Source organism: Asterias rubens, chromosome 4 (assembly GCF_902459465.1).
Source record: "Asterias rubens chromosome 4, eAstRub1.3, whole genome shotgun sequence".
NCBI lineage: Eukaryota > Metazoa > Echinodermata > Asteroidea > Forcipulatida > Asteriidae > Asterias > Asterias rubens.
The window spans coordinates 2017616-2033014 of record NC_047065.1 but is presented as its reverse complement, the minus strand read 5'-3'; the positions used below and the strand labels follow the sequence as shown (position 1 = coordinate 2033014).

The 15399-nt window shown below is 37.1% G+C and overlaps 2 protein-coding genes across 2 annotated transcripts; one reads left to right on the top strand and one right to left on the bottom strand.

Annotated features, from left to right (window-relative positions):
- Nucleotides 1-126: 126 nt before the first annotated feature.
- On the top strand, nucleotides 127-15328 carry LOC117289063 (T-cell immunomodulatory protein-like). Its single transcript, XM_033769992.1, has 16 exons — nucleotides 127-379; nucleotides 1264-1348; nucleotides 1488-1645; nucleotides 2143-2194; nucleotides 2801-2872; nucleotides 3249-3508; nucleotides 4443-4537; nucleotides 5253-5419; nucleotides 6057-6186; nucleotides 6613-6721; nucleotides 7896-7942; nucleotides 8802-8880; nucleotides 9337-9467; nucleotides 10326-10408; nucleotides 13704-13821; nucleotides 14068-15328. The coding sequence occupies exons 1-16, from the start codon at nucleotides 172-174 to the stop codon at nucleotides 14125-14127; spliced, it is 1854 nt and encodes a 617-aa protein (XP_033625883.1). The 5' UTR covers nucleotides 127-171; the 3' UTR covers nucleotides 14128-15328.
- On the bottom strand, nucleotides 10515-12657 carry LOC117289064 (histone H3, embryonic-like). Its single transcript, XM_033769993.1, has 2 exons — nucleotides 12457-12657; nucleotides 10515-11843 (listed from the first exon to the last, which is right to left on the bottom strand). The coding sequence occupies exons 1-2, from the start codon at nucleotides 12587-12589 to the stop codon at nucleotides 11566-11568; spliced, it is 411 nt and encodes a 136-aa protein (XP_033625884.1). The 5' UTR covers nucleotides 12590-12657; the 3' UTR covers nucleotides 10515-11565.
- Nucleotides 15329-15399: the final 71 nt, after the last annotated feature.

Sequence of the window (15399 nt, the reverse complement as noted above, 5' to 3'; positions counted from 1 at the left end):
TGATTTACACAAAATGTCGCTACTGCGCATGTCCACAAAATTAGTATGCAGAGCTTAGTTTGGTACCCTTTTCATTGCAGCGCTGTATATACAATTTCAAGTAGTTGGTTACTGTCTAAATTTTATTATTACACTTTCCCATTCCCATGATGATGACGAGTGTGAACAAAAATGTCTCGACTTAGTTCTATTTTTCTGTTACTTTTATCGCTTTTAGCGATTGTCTTCTGTGACGATCCTTTTGCTGTTAATACTGCCGAGTTTACCGATAACACAAATGCAGTATTTACTGACGGCGGCCCAGCAGACGGGATTATTGCGGCGTACGGAGATATTGATTCCAATAAATTGACTGATGTTTTTGTCCTTCGACAAGATGGTAAGCCACGCCCCTCTCCCTCACACAATAAAGATAAACAAATAAAGAATTTGTTTAGATTAACAAAAGGAAATCCTAACAAAACCTTAAGATGTTTAGGGAGATATTTAAAGGCTTCATGATTATCACAACTTTTTCATGATTATTTATTGCGCCATCTTCAATCTTCATGATCTTGCTCAGGGTGGCATATTTTTTGTAAAATTGTATAAATCAAAATCAGACTCTCGGCTCACTAAGATGATTCAGAACACTTGGGCCCAATTTCATGGCTCTGCTTACCGTAAGCACAGAATCGGCGCTTACGGAGGAGGAAATTCTGTGCTTACGGCAAGCATATTTCACGAGTAAGCGGCGAATTTGGCTTCTGCGCGTGCGTACTCCACGTTACTAGGCATTCTACGCTTACAAGGCTAGCGCAGAAACTCGGCGCTTGCACGTAAGCGGGGAATCGTGATCAAGCGCAGAAATTGGCGGTAAGCAGAGCCATGAAATTGGGCCCTGGTCATTTTCTCATCACTTAGCTCATTGCTCAGTGAGTCAGTGTATTGACATGGCCATGACTCGCGACGCTATACTGAATGCTCAAACTTTCGCCATGTTTGTGAAAGATGCAAGAATTGGAAATTTGATAGCAGAGTCGCAGAAAACAAATCTGCCCTGGAACGAGAAAGTGCTAAATTAGGAAATAAAAGATGTTAAATTTGCATCGGTGATAAAGAATATTAATTTTTTTTTTTTTTTTTTTTTTTACCTATACACCGATGTGATCAATTAAATTTGGTATTTGTTCGCTATTTTAACTTTCAGTACTTTTTACAGAAAATTATTTAATATGAAACTGGAACTTCATAACATGCTACTCTTTCCATCCCATTTTACAGGTCATATTATGGATGTTTATTACCAGTTGACAGATGGCTCCGATACAACTTTATCAAAGTCCATCCACAACTTGTCAATCAAAAGGTAAAACTTCTCTTAATACAAAAACTAAAATTTATCGATCTTTCAGTCTGTAGTATCTCAAATTACTCTTGGAAATATCGCTGTGTTTGGATGACATTCGACTGTTTTCATAAAAACTCTTAACTCATTTTGCTTTCAGGGATAATGACACGATAACCAGCGTTGTTCCTGGGGATTTTGATGGCGATTCACAGATGGACGTTTTGCTAACGACAAAACAAAATGGAAAAGTATTTGATACAACTGCTCCTACATCAGTATTTGTTTACTGGGGACAGACCAGAAATTTCAAACTAGGTGAGAAAAAAAGTAAACATTATTTTGAAGAAATGTTCTATTCTAAACCGAGACATATTTGTTTGTTTCTATTTTCAAGAGTGCTTTTCTGCATAGACCTGAATTTTGAAATTTGTTTTGGTGCAAAGCTATTTAAATTTCTACAAATCATGCTCAATAAGGCATCATAATTCCATAAAGTGTAGGCCTACACAAACAATATAGAGCTGTGTTTCTCCACAGGCATGCACAGTTTTCTGTGGATGGGTTATTCTGCAAACAAAATGATTTTTTAAATAATTTTATGGCATTCGGCATGAGAAGTGCACAATTTAAATATATTCTCCAGTTAAAAAATAATATTATCTAATAACTGTCGTTTCTTAAAAATGATAATGGGTCAAGTGCTGCTTTGCTCAGCTTTGTCAGATTTTCCACAAGATCCTCATATGAGTTATGAAAAATAAATTCGTCAGTGAAATTATTGTAACACTTGTCTGTCTTCTCTTTTTCAACAGACCCAATTACAACAGTATCAACAACGTTCCAGGATCAACCATTGATGATGGAGTGAGTCATTTAGTTGTTAACAATAATTTGCAACATTTTCAACGTCTTGGGACATATTTATTTTATTTACCAAATCTAGAGATACATATTTTCTATCTAGAGATCTTTAGAGATATAGAATTCAAACACTTTAATGTGCATTCGTCAGAGGCAATTACAGATTTTTATAGCCAACTTTGTCCATACTAAACAATGTCAATTTTTCAGAACTGAGAAGTCTCCAGAACTCAAAAAATCTACTCCGTGGCAATAGAATAAATAATAATAATAATAAACCGTTCTGTTAAAGTGCATTATACACGGAGTCCCAATGCACTGTACATAGTAATAAAAAAAAATAGTTAGAGTTTAACAAGTGAGTTTTGAGAAGGTGTTTGAATTGATCCAGAGTTTGAGCGTCTTTGATGTTGCGGGGGAGTTCGTTCCAAAGAGTAGGAGAAGACGTAGAAAATGCACAGTGGCCATAAGGCTTAATAGTAGAAGCCCATGAACACATGGCGTTACAGCAAACCAAATATACATCACTGTACATGTTGTCAATGAACTGAATTCTAAAGCATCAAAAGAAGCTTTTTCTAACCATCATTTTGATTCCTCTATTTCTAGTTTTGATGCTGACATGATTCCTGATTTGTTTGGTGAGGACGTAGATGGGAAGAGGCAGTTTTGGCATTGCAAGTAAGTTGCAGTTATAGACTGTATTGAATTACCTCTTTTCTGCTTTGAAAATCGCCATCTTGCAGGACAAACCGTATGCGAGTCTTAACGCTGAAACCAAAGAAGCACGCGCACGCATAGATACACGCACATGCTCGCAGATATTTGAACGGTGACGTCATATTCAATACGGTCTATACCACTGGGAACAATTTCCACAAATTATGCTTATCAGAACAAGGCTACAAGCCGAACAGTGAGCAGACAAATTTTAAGCAATATTTTCTGCTGAAGCAACTCTGATATTAAATTTATCCTTTATAACTCTAACAATTTGTTTAGACTTTCATGGAAGAAAAATGTGACCATCACAGTATTTTGTTTTCAAATTTTGTAGTGACACCACGAAGCGGACTTTCCAAAGCACAGAGATCAAGGGAGATCACGACCCACTACGTATTCCCAACTCAAACTCCTTTCTGGATATGACGGACAACTATGCACCTGACCTCATTGTGACCTCCATGTCTAAGGGCAGAGGTCAATTTGAACAATGGGAACTTTTTGATCAGCGGCAGTCATGGATACAAACTGATCTGTATGCAATACCAGCAGGCAACTTCAAGCATATTGGACAATCAGCATTTGCTGATATGGGTAAGTTGGATTTTAAATAAGGGAATAAAAGGGTAGCGGCGAGTTCTTAAACTTCCATTTATTGCACGGCCACGACCCTGCAAGGTCATAAATGGCAGTTTAAGAACGAGGTACTACTCTTTTATTCCCATTCATAAATGCTTATTGTTGTGGTTTAACAAAGTCGTAATAAAGTATGAAACTCTGTAAATCTTATCCGTTACCGACGTCTTTGAGCTTTGTATGTTTGTTGCATTTTTATGACTGGGACAGTTTTCTGATATGCATTCGTGCGCAAAGTTTGCATCTAAACGTATCCAGAAACAATCGGTTGTAACAGCTCCAGCTGGTCATTATCAACCGTTTAAACACCGCCACGTAACTTGCTCTCCACCGATAGGAATAGTGAAACTGTCTGAGGTATTTATGATGGAGAATATTCATAAATAAACAAATCAGCCTTTGAGAATAGAGAACGCCACGTTAAATAACTGTTGACTGTACAATATTTAAAAAAAACATTTTTATTTTTGAAAGTTATTTGTTTGTTATTAAAGCCATTGGCACTTTCGGTAATACGTATTGTCCAAAGGCCACCCTTCGTGTATTACAACTTATATGTAAAATAACAAACCTGTGAAAATTTAGGCTCAATCGGTCATCTGAGTCGGGAGAAAAAAAACGGGAAAACCCACCCTTATTTCCGCACTTATCGCCGTGTCATGACATGTGTTTAAAATAAATCCGTAATTCTCGATAACGAGAAGTGATAATTGTTTTAATCTTTTCTCAAAAAGTAAAGCATTTCATGGAATAATATTTCAAGAGAAGTGTTTCACAATTACCTTCTGTAAACCCTGTAAATTATTTTGTAAATCTGTGAACTTTTATTTTATTTTTTTTCCCTAAAGTGTATAATGGCTTTAAATATGTTTGATTCTAATTTACCTCTTAGGTTCTAAAGGTAGATTGGACCATCTTCTTCCAGTTTGTGAAGACGAGGCGTGCACAAAGAGCTATATTTACATCAGAAGAGGCGGAGAAAAGAGTGTATGTATACATCCATGTTGGTCTGGATACCTGACCCACAACCACTAATTCACTGCTACAAATTTAATCTTGATTAAAGGGCCTTTCTTTTTAAACACCTGTGTCATTGTTAAACCTTGCCTGATATTAAGACAGAGGGTACCCCCCCCCCCAATATTCCTATACTAAAACTATTGCCCGACGATTAGACGTTAATAGCGGCACGATAAAAAATTGAGGATGGTTTTGAAAATATTGAAATATCATCACAAAGACTATATTCTTTTTAACTAGACGATATTATCTGTTATTTGCTGGGAGACAGAAGCCTAAAACCACCCTCGTAAGCTTGTACAGTCTTCAGCAAAGGGTTTCTAAGGGTTTCTAAACAGCGTTAGCTATTGAGTAATATGGACGGCGACCCGCCCAAGCGCGGCGTAAACTTTTATTTGGGTTTGGATGCTGCGAAATCGAAATACAGAGTTTGAAATTCAATTTAGACTTTGAATGGATCCCGGGTCACAGATTTAGAAGGGCACCTCCATTAGGAAATCATAAATTTCTATTGGAATATTATAAAGGTAACCAAGGCAATGACCAGGGAGGCAATTGCTTCCGTTGCCTCCATGAAGCCTCAGGCTGTTCATTTATCCCTTTAACAAATGGGTCAAGCTCGAATGTTTATGAAGTTAGTTTTTTAAAACTCTTATCCATAAATGTTATGATTTGATTTCAGTGGAGCTTGTTTTATAATCTGCAAGAGGAGCTTCTGAACTGGGGATTTGTGCCACCACAAGTTCAGGTCGCCCAGTGGGCTAATGTACCCATTACCCTTAGGATAGGAGACACTAATATGGACAGCTACCCGGATATCATGTGCGTCTTGCGTTCGGGGACTAACAGGTAGTTATGAGTATTAGAGTAGAAATAAGAGCTTTACTTGATACTACTCCTAGTCATTAAAGTAATTTTTTTTTTAACCGCTTGATTGTTTTCATCTTATGTAAATGAAGAGTACCAAATAAAACTAACGTCTGAAACTTTAATTTTAGAAGGTGGTTTCGTTTTTGAGACATCTCCGAAAATCTGGAGTGAATATATCCTCGCAGAAAAATAATAAAAATACACAATCTTAGAAGCATTATGCAGTTACATTTCTCAAATTCAAATTTGTGGGCATAAAAAACGTTATCTTTTTACACGACCACATAACTTCAAAGTGAAATGTTTCCCAGACATGTTGTCTAGCGGAAGTTTTCTATGATTTTTTAGGCCCCTTACTCTTGTGTAAAGAGAAGCAAATAACACAATGGTTTTAAAAAAGATACATTTTTTATATGTGCTTATTGTCATAATAGCTTTCTGCTAGGGTCAAAACCGTCAAGCCTTAATCTACAATTTTTTGCATAGATATCATACGTCATTTTGGTTGGTAGAAGTTGGCAAAGCTAAATCTGAAAGACATGTTCAGAAAAACCTAGAATGTTTCTGTAATACCATATCTTCCCGCTTTTCTTTTATCCATCCCATTCTTTATCAGTACTGCTGTGCGTCGTGTGGTTTTACTGGAGAATAAAGAAGGAAAGACACTGTCACCAGATTGGGATATTGATGCGCTCAATGCCATTAAGACACCTGTTCTTGCAACCTTCTTGGACTTAACACGATCGGTAAGGGCAGGTGTATTTGTTGTTTTGAAGGCCTGAATTTCAACTCCAGCAGAGTCTTTCTGGGGTCGAAACTTCAGGCCATTAACTATTGTTTGCATTTATACCTTTTAAGGCCTTTTAGTCGGTAAGCAGTTTGCAATTGTTTTGTTATAAATGAGAATTTACTTAATTGATGTTGTTAGAAGATTGATGTCTTGGAAAGTATGTTATTTTTAATTTATCCTCGTTGTCAGTGTAATGAATTGTTTAAACAATGCTTTGGTTAACTGTTGGAGCTTTATATGAACAGTTCATGGTTAATGTTTATCAAAACAAGTTTTGATTGTAAGACTATTGTTCGATTAAGTCTGCCTTAATGAACAATCAATTGTCACATTCAGCTAGACTAAACCATAGACATAAACCAGTCCTTTCTTGTCTTCGTAGGGTGTGTTAGACATCATGGTTGTGAACCAGACTAAACCAGATCAACAGCCTCAGATATGTGTGATTAAGAACAACTTTGTTTTTGATGCGTACTCTGTCAAAGCTCATGGTAAGTTTTTGTGTATATATCTAATCGTCCTGTTGGGTTGAATAGGAGACTAAATTGTCAACACTTCAAACGAAGGCTTTTGTGCGTTGTGCAGACCTCGAAAGAACCCGTGGCACCCACAACAATTGGTGTGGTTCTCTGTGCTTTGGCCATGGTGCCCTTTGCAAAGTTCCAATATAAAATTATATTTTCCTCATAGAGTGCTCCTTACCAGAGGAAAAATTGCTGTGCCCCTTTAATAATAATAAAAATTTGGGGGGCTAATCATCCTCACTCGCAGCTAAGAGCTGAGTTGCGAAGGACGCAGCTACAACATGTTCGAGAAGCAGGTGTGCAAGGGCGCCTTTGGCTGCCAGCCACATCAACCCATTATGACCACGGAGCACAGCCAAGATCGAAAGTGTTTGATTTTTTCCTGAGGGAGGAAAACCGGATGTTCTGGAAAACCCTCGTTGCACAGTTGAGAACCAACGCACAACTCAACTCACATATGGCCCTGGCCGGGAATCGATCGGGGTCACCTTGGTGAGAGGCGAGCGCTTTACGCACAAGCCAGCCATGCCACTTTAAGAACGATAGTCAAGGCCTGGTTGTATAATCCACTTGAAAGAACCCAGTACTTTGCTAAGAGAAGAGGTTTGTCCCAAAGATTCTGGCAAGGTTGGCTACTTTGTAAACTCTTAAAAGGTTCTTCATAAACGGGCCTATTGGTTCAAACAGGCTTTGCCTTCCTGTCATAAAAACATTAAGGACTTGAGAGATGTGCACCAAGTTATAAAGTGCTATATAAGAACCGGGCTAGCCTGGTGGTAAGACGTCTGCTCTAGCAATGCAAAGGTCCTTGGTTCAAATCCCACCTGAGTAGTTTGCCTGTGGATTTTTTCTTCACAGAACTCGGGAAAGAAAATAGAACTTAATACACATCGGTGTTAGAGTAAAAACAAGTTATAGTCTTTATCCCTGATGCAAATATAACGTCTATTAACTGTGTGTTTGTTGTAAAATAACTTCCCCTACTTTAGAGATGTTAAATTTGCATGGGGATAAAGAATATTAATTCTGGAGGACTCGGGGGGGGGGGGGGGGGGGAAATGTCTGAGTTTACAGTGCTAACACACATCGGTGTATGGGTAAAAAAAAAATTGTTTATATCCCCTACTTTGATCTCTTTCAGTTTTGAGTGGCCTCTGTTTTAATGACTGTCCAGAACTAGATTCAAAGGTGAGTACCATAGTGATGGTTAAAACTTTCTTAACTCCTAGCTTTGCAGAAAATGATTATGAAAAATTATGTTGAAGTGTTATGTCACACGACCTGGTCATAATAGAATATATTTTAAGCCACTGGATGTGTTTGGTAATTGTAAAAGTGTTCTCACTTGGTGTATTCCAACATATGCATAAAATAAACCTGTGAAAATTTGGGCTCAATTGGTCATTAAGATTGAAAGAGAATAATGACAGAAAAAAACACTCTTGTAAATTTCTGATGCATAACGAAATGCTTCGGCTGAAGTCTTTCATTTTTGAGTGAGAAATTACCTCATTCTCATAAGTTTGTTACTCCAGAGGGAGCCGTTTCTCACCATGTTTATACTATCAACAGCTCTCCATTGCTTGTTACCAAGTAATTTTTTTTGCTCACAATTATTTTGAGTAAGTACCAAAAGTTTCTCATGCCTTAATAATAATTGTTAGCATAAAAACTTACTTGTTAACGATAAGTGGAGAGCTGTTGATAGTGAACAACATTGTGAGAAACGGCTCCCTCTGAAGTATTGTAGTTTTTGAGACATAAGTTATTTCTCACTAAAATAATTGAGTTTGATTTCGAGATCTCAGAACTAGATTTTGAGGTCTCAAAATCAAGCATCTGAAAGCACACAACTTCAACGACCAATTGGGCTCAAATTTTCACAGGTTTGTTATTTTGTACATATGTTGAAGACTGGTCTTTGACAAGCACCAATAGTGTCCAGTGTCTTTAAGAGATGGAGATAGCTTTTAAATATTGATGTGTCATGTTCCAGACTGTACCCAAACTGGCTAAAAATGTTTCTTTTTTCACTTTTCTTAAACAGCCATTTGGTGTCAATCAACCCGGTCCATTCATTTATTATAAAACAACCAGCTCCACTGGCAAGCTGCAATGTGGTGCATGTAAGTATGTCACAGTGACTTGAACAAACACAATTTGTTAATTTACCAATAATAACTTTAACAACTCTGAAAACTTTTTCTGGCAATATGGTTTAAAGTTACCTTTGGTTTTTGGGTCTGTTCCATTGTTAATTTATACAATAAATCTTACATGTCAAAAGGTGGTCCGATTTTTTAGAAAATCGCTAAAAATCGGGAGCATGCATGAAGAATAATCCTTAATTGAAATGCACAAACTGAGAAGAAAAAATTGTTGCCATAAACACTTATTTTTTACATTTTTTACTTCGAAGTGAAATGTGTCTCAAAATGCTTTGTACTATCAAAAGCTGATTGTAGGCATCTAACCAATGTTTTTGATGCCTTTAGTTTTAAGAGTGTTAACCAAATGTCAACCTTCCTTTTAAAATGAAGAATATTGATTTTTAATTGATGTGTATTTTATTCTTCTATCAGCAACACAGCTATCCCAGTCGGCATATTTCTCCCTGCAACTTCCTTACATCATCCTGGGTCTTGGTCCAAATCCAAACTACGTTGATTCTTTAACAGTGAGCATTGCAGGCGCAACAAAACGAGACACACCGGTGAGAGATTTAGAGTTATTTACAAGTGTAGTATTACTAACATAATTTATCATTTATAAATATTTCCCACATGACGTAAATTGGCCATCTTTACGGGCAATTTGGAACACACAGCCATGCGTTTTGCGCAAGAACGGCGTGCAGCACATGCACATTTCACAAAACTCATTGCCTGATTGGTTAGTAAACAGCGTGGTTGCGTTAATATACTGGGCGCTTAACGCGTCTGCAAGCCAATTTTGGCTTGCAGACGCGTTAAGCAATTTGCCCGTAAAGATCGCGTCTAGTGCAACTAATCTGTTGCTTCTGGTTGTGAAGTAACTGTGAAGATAAGGACTCTTAGAAAAGCGAACTTAATCACGATTCACTGTACTAGCCAAGAACCCAAATGGAAAGAAGATTTTAAACTTAAAAGTTTTAGATGTGGGAGGAAAACCCCAATCATTATTTCAGGGAAGACCCACACAGTTGGGTAGGGACTGAAAATCCAATCCACATAGTGCCCCCGGTGGGATTCGAACCAGGGTCCCAGAGGTGGAAGGCCAGACAAGACACAACTGCACCAACCTTACCGCCAACAGTTGGAATGTTAAAAGACTTGGGTTTACAAGAATTAGTCAAAGTATTGAGTAAACATTTATTCAGGTTTGCTATGAAGAGAAATGATTTCATTTGTGTTTTAAAAATGGCAGCTCATTCAAGAAACATATATTCTAAAACATTTGATCCGTGTTGCAGGTCGTTTTTGTGATGATAAAATCTCAGAATCTTGTTTCAAATTTGGTAGTACTTTTTCTTTTGTGATTTACACGAAGCAATGTTTGACCACGTATGTTATTTCTTTTGATTTCTTATCAGAACACAAGACAGCACACTTGGATGTCGATCATCCCAAACTCAGAGCTGATAGCAATTCCATATCCCCCTGACGAACCTGAGGAGTAAGTATGATTAGAGATTAAATCATACAAAATTACCTCAATCCTTTTTTAAATGTAGAAATCAAGAAGAATAGCATAATGTTTCTTTAATTCAATACCAATAACTGTACACTATTTTCCTTGCCAGGTTTAGGTCTATTTCTGCCAGAGAAAATGTTTTTGTTTTACCTTAATATTAAACCAATCGACAAAGGTGATGGAATTGCCCATTGACAGATGTCACTTTTGTTTTACAAAGGATGAAATGCTTTCAGACACTACATGCTATGTGGTTGCAGACATATCAGGTTATTTTTCATTGTTTACATATTTTTTGGTCTGCACACATTTTCGATATCAGTCTTTATTTGGTAAAGTTGCCGCCACCCTAACCTCTCCATTTCCACCGTCATTTATTTGATTGCTTTCTACAAACATTCCTGGACGTTTATGTTTTATGACTTGTTTTTGCCTTTAAAGCAGCCCGCAATCTTAACCCAGCCCCATTCTTTATTAAATTTGACCCTTTACCTAAACCAGTATACTATTGTTTTGTTTACTTCACTAAAAATACCACAAGCTTAGCAGGTTTTTTTTTTTTTTTGGTAATTGGATTTATTGACAAAAAAGACAAATAATTGTTTATAAATTGAACAAATTCAAATGACATACAGTGCAACGGTATATAAAAGGAGTCTTGCCAGAGATTATCTTTTGTACACCCAAAACTTTACTCGGAAATTTATTTACAAAATTCAAGTTATAAAAAAGGTTACTGGAGGGTTCAATGAATCGGAGGATGAAATAAATGCCAAATTATTATTTGTATTTTTGAAAGGTAATAAATAATTGTATCAATTGAAGGATAGATTTTAAAGATCCTGAATCTAACTACCTTGACTTCTTAGACACTGCCCGCAGTAGGGGCAATTATATTAGTTGCTCAATAAGTGGAGCCCATGTCAAGAAATATTTGTTTTAATTGTTGCAAGATATTCAAGAAAAGGAAAAAGTGTATTTAACAACAACCCTGTAAAATCTTATCTGAAATGTCGTCTGAAATGTTGTCAATTTTATTCATGGAGAGTCATTACAATTTGAAGGATTAATTTATTTTAGGAAGAGCACTTAAAGAAATTAAATCAAAGTCGATTGTGCCAAGCAAGTCAATCAGTTCTTCAGGCCCGCTCTCCACGGATACGTCTTGCAAGTTGGATATCTTTGGGCATAATGGTGACTCTCTTTGCGTGGATAGCACATAGGTTGGTATCCTCGAATAGTCCGACGAGGTACGCCTCGGCGGCCTCCTGGAGGGCAAGCACCGCCGAGCTTTGGAAGCGGAGCTCGGTCTTAAAGTCCTGTGCGATCTCGCGGATCAGACGCTGGAACGGCAGCTTGCGGATGAGTAGTTCGGTGCTCTTTTGGTAACGGCGGATTTCACGTAGGGCGACTGTGCCTGGAGAAAGAGCGGGGAAATAGAGTGGGAAAATGAGGAACTGTTTAGTAACGACAACTTCACACTTTCAAACCATTATGAAAACGGTGACCAATTTACTCGACATGAAACAATATGAAGGTTTTAGATCCATTATTCACTATCTTATGTTTTGTTGATTGGTTTGTAAATAAAGTGAAATTGAATTGAATTACCGACAGATACAGTTACAAACGTATACATGTAATAGTAATTCTTCATTAAGCATGATATCATTGGTTTGCAACCGTTCTTGAACTGCATGTGTGGCAAAGTCGTGTTCCTTTGATTTTCTTGAGAATATAAACTCCGTAAAAAAAAACTAGCTATAAACCGAACTGGTAATCTTTATTATATAGGCTAGTCGGCGAAGCATTCTCCATAGAAACACTCAAATTTCTTGTAGATAATAGAAAATTCAGTTTCGGCCGTGGAGGAAACCCCCTCTATAGATCGGCTACGCTAGGTAGGGATTGAAAAACCCCAATCCACATGCAAGGCTCCGGTCCGAGAATCACACTTGGGTTCAAGGAGGTAAAAGGCAAGGACAGAAACCACTGAGCTAACCCGACCCGTTATGGTTTGTTCGACGTACCTGGTCTGTACCGATGGGGTTTCTTGACTCCTCCAGTCGCCGGGGCACTCTTCCGTGCTGCCTTGGTGGCTAGCTGCTTTCGGGGTGCCTTTCCTCCGGTAGACTTACGGGCTGTCTGCTTAGTACGAGCCATCGTTGTTATAGAATAATTACCCAAAGAGACAGGTTGGAGGCGAATTAGCTGACGGTAACTTGCTTGGCACAATTTAACAGTCGTTCAGCCAGCGGTGGTGTGTAGTGAAATACGGCGGGAATTTCAACTGAATTTATATGCACGCTGAATTCGTTGGTTCGCTACGTTCATTGGTTGTCGTTTCACACGCAACAGTGGGCATTCCAAAACCAGAGAGCCATGCTTTAGAAATCACCTCAAGTGTGCAGATAATAAAAACAGCTGTTATTAGGTAATTGCTTAAAATACCTGCCTTTTGTGGTAACTAAAATGGAAGTATAGGATTACAAATAAAATGCAAATTCTTAGGTGATCGTGAATCTCCATTGGCGTTTTGAGAATACATGGACGCATTATTGTTCGCGTTTTTCCTTTCTTGTGAAACAAAATAGGAAAGTATTCCACAGACAATTTTTTGGGGATCAGAATCTACATTCGTCTGCTCAGAACTAAAATGGCATTCGTGAAATTTGTATAGGTTTATTAAGTGTCTAAGTAAAACATTTATTGGTTGAGTGTGTGTTTTTCTTAAAATTGTATGCATTCCATAAACGACCCTTTGAAATAGCAATTAATGACCTTATAGCACCGAGTATCGTCAACACTAAAACTGGAAATGTGTAAAATAAAAATGTTGTTTTATTGACGTGCCTTTGTTACAGTTATCCCTGATGAGTGAATAATCACCACCAATTCTTTTATTTTACGCAATTTTCATGTAAATCTTTATGTGAACTTTTTAAATGTTGAATCAATTTCATAGACTAAGGCCCGACTGGACGCCGGCATTAAATTACGCAAGACGATGTGAATGTAAATTTTAAATAAGAATATAGAATTGGCTAAGTATTGTTTGAAGCTTTGCATGGTGTGGAAAGATAATAAGAAATTATAAATAAATAGTAAACTTGCGGGTACAACCATGTGTAAATCTCTTAGGGTGAGTGTTGGCTCTGAAAAGAGCTGGTTGGGTCTCGACGTTTCCAACAGTATACTCTGCTCGTCTTCTCCTGAAGAGTCTTTCGCAGAGTCTTTCTGTAAAATTCAATATATTTTTTAAAATTATTATTTGCAGGTGGACGAGTGTCCTGTTAATTACCCCTGGTAGATCCGTTCTATTGACCGGTGGCGTTCTTATAGGAACCTGTGTATTTATGGCAATCGTAGTTGGCGTACTCCAACTTCTAGAAAAGGTAGGACAGTGACAGGAAATACCATAGAGCAAGGAATATGTTTGAAAGTAAAAAGATTTTGACAAATGATAATTGTGTTTTTAAAAATAATGTGATATGAATTCCAACTTTATCTTTGAAATTACATAAAATAATTCATTCGTTTATTTATTGGTCACATTGATCTTTGTCCCGCAGTGTGTATTAAGGTTTTAAAAGACTACGACAATAATGCATGGTTTACGGAAATCTGTCTTTTTTTTGCAGAGGGAAGATGATCGAGAAAAGAGACAGGAGTCTCACCGATTCCATTTTGATGCGATGTAAAAACCATTCCCCAAAACCAGAAGCAATCATTCCCTTATATTTTGATTCGTCTATCAACGTGAGACTTATTTCAGCTGCACCTTCATGTAAAGTTTACCAAAGCATGATAACTTTACAATATCGCGAGGACTTGCCATTTAGCTTTGATTTCTCCAGTTCTCTCCTTGGTATTCCCAAATACATGTCATCTTCTTTGTTCCTGCCCAACTCTTTTCCCCCCCCCCCCCCCCTATGTCCGTCTGTAGTCTTGTGATGTGCAATCTAGTCCATATGTTTTTCTGTCTCGCTTGTTTCTGTTGTTTTACCGGTAGTTTATACCCTGTTGTTATTTAGTTTATATCTTTTGTATGCTAAAGCCTACGGTTGTTGAAATGTTTTATATAATATATGTATTATGTTGTGCATTTAAAATATGGAAAACTAACATCTCTAAAACGAAATGAAATTAAAAATGATAATGTCACACTTCCGTACACGTTGTCTGGGGAATAAAATCATACCAACGGTGGCCATTTTGTTTAGTTCCAAAGGTACGAACTGATTATTCAACACTGAAAGTTAAACCAAAGAACAGACCAGACTTCTCCCGTCGCTTTAGTTACTATTTTTCTTTATTTGCCATTTTAAGAAACAGACAAAAGTTGCAATTGTCTAAACTGTAAAAGTACGGAGTTTTTTGTATATGTAATTTGAATATTTTGTACATGGTTACCTGTCGCCTTTTTCTTTGTATAATTAGTAATACTTTAACATAATAGGCTTAGTAAATCAATTAACGGCACATCCATTTCAATACCTTTCCACTTTCCTAAAAATAAAAAGAGCTGTATGATAATTCTTTAATACTACTATTGTTATTTATCAAGCCTTAATATTAAGTTAAAAGCTCCTCATGAGCACACAGATAAATTATTAATTGGTTGGTAAAAGGGTTTGACCCAATTTTAACTAAGATATTTATTTAACAGTTTTGAGTAGTTAAAATTGTAACATGATAGGTATGGAAGTTATTTATTTATTTGAGCGACGATGCGAACTTGTAACATCGTGTCCTCGTATTGATAGGGGAAGATTTCATTTTGAATCAACCTGTAGTATAGACCATACTGCATCTTGTTAAAGGGTGGATGTACTTTTTGTAGGACAAAATACACAATGTCTACAAGTTTACACCAAACTTACACATTTTGATGATAATGATAGTAGAAAGCTTCCCTGAAAATATTACCTGCTCAGGTGCTGTAGTTTTTTAGAAATGGGTGAAACAATGTC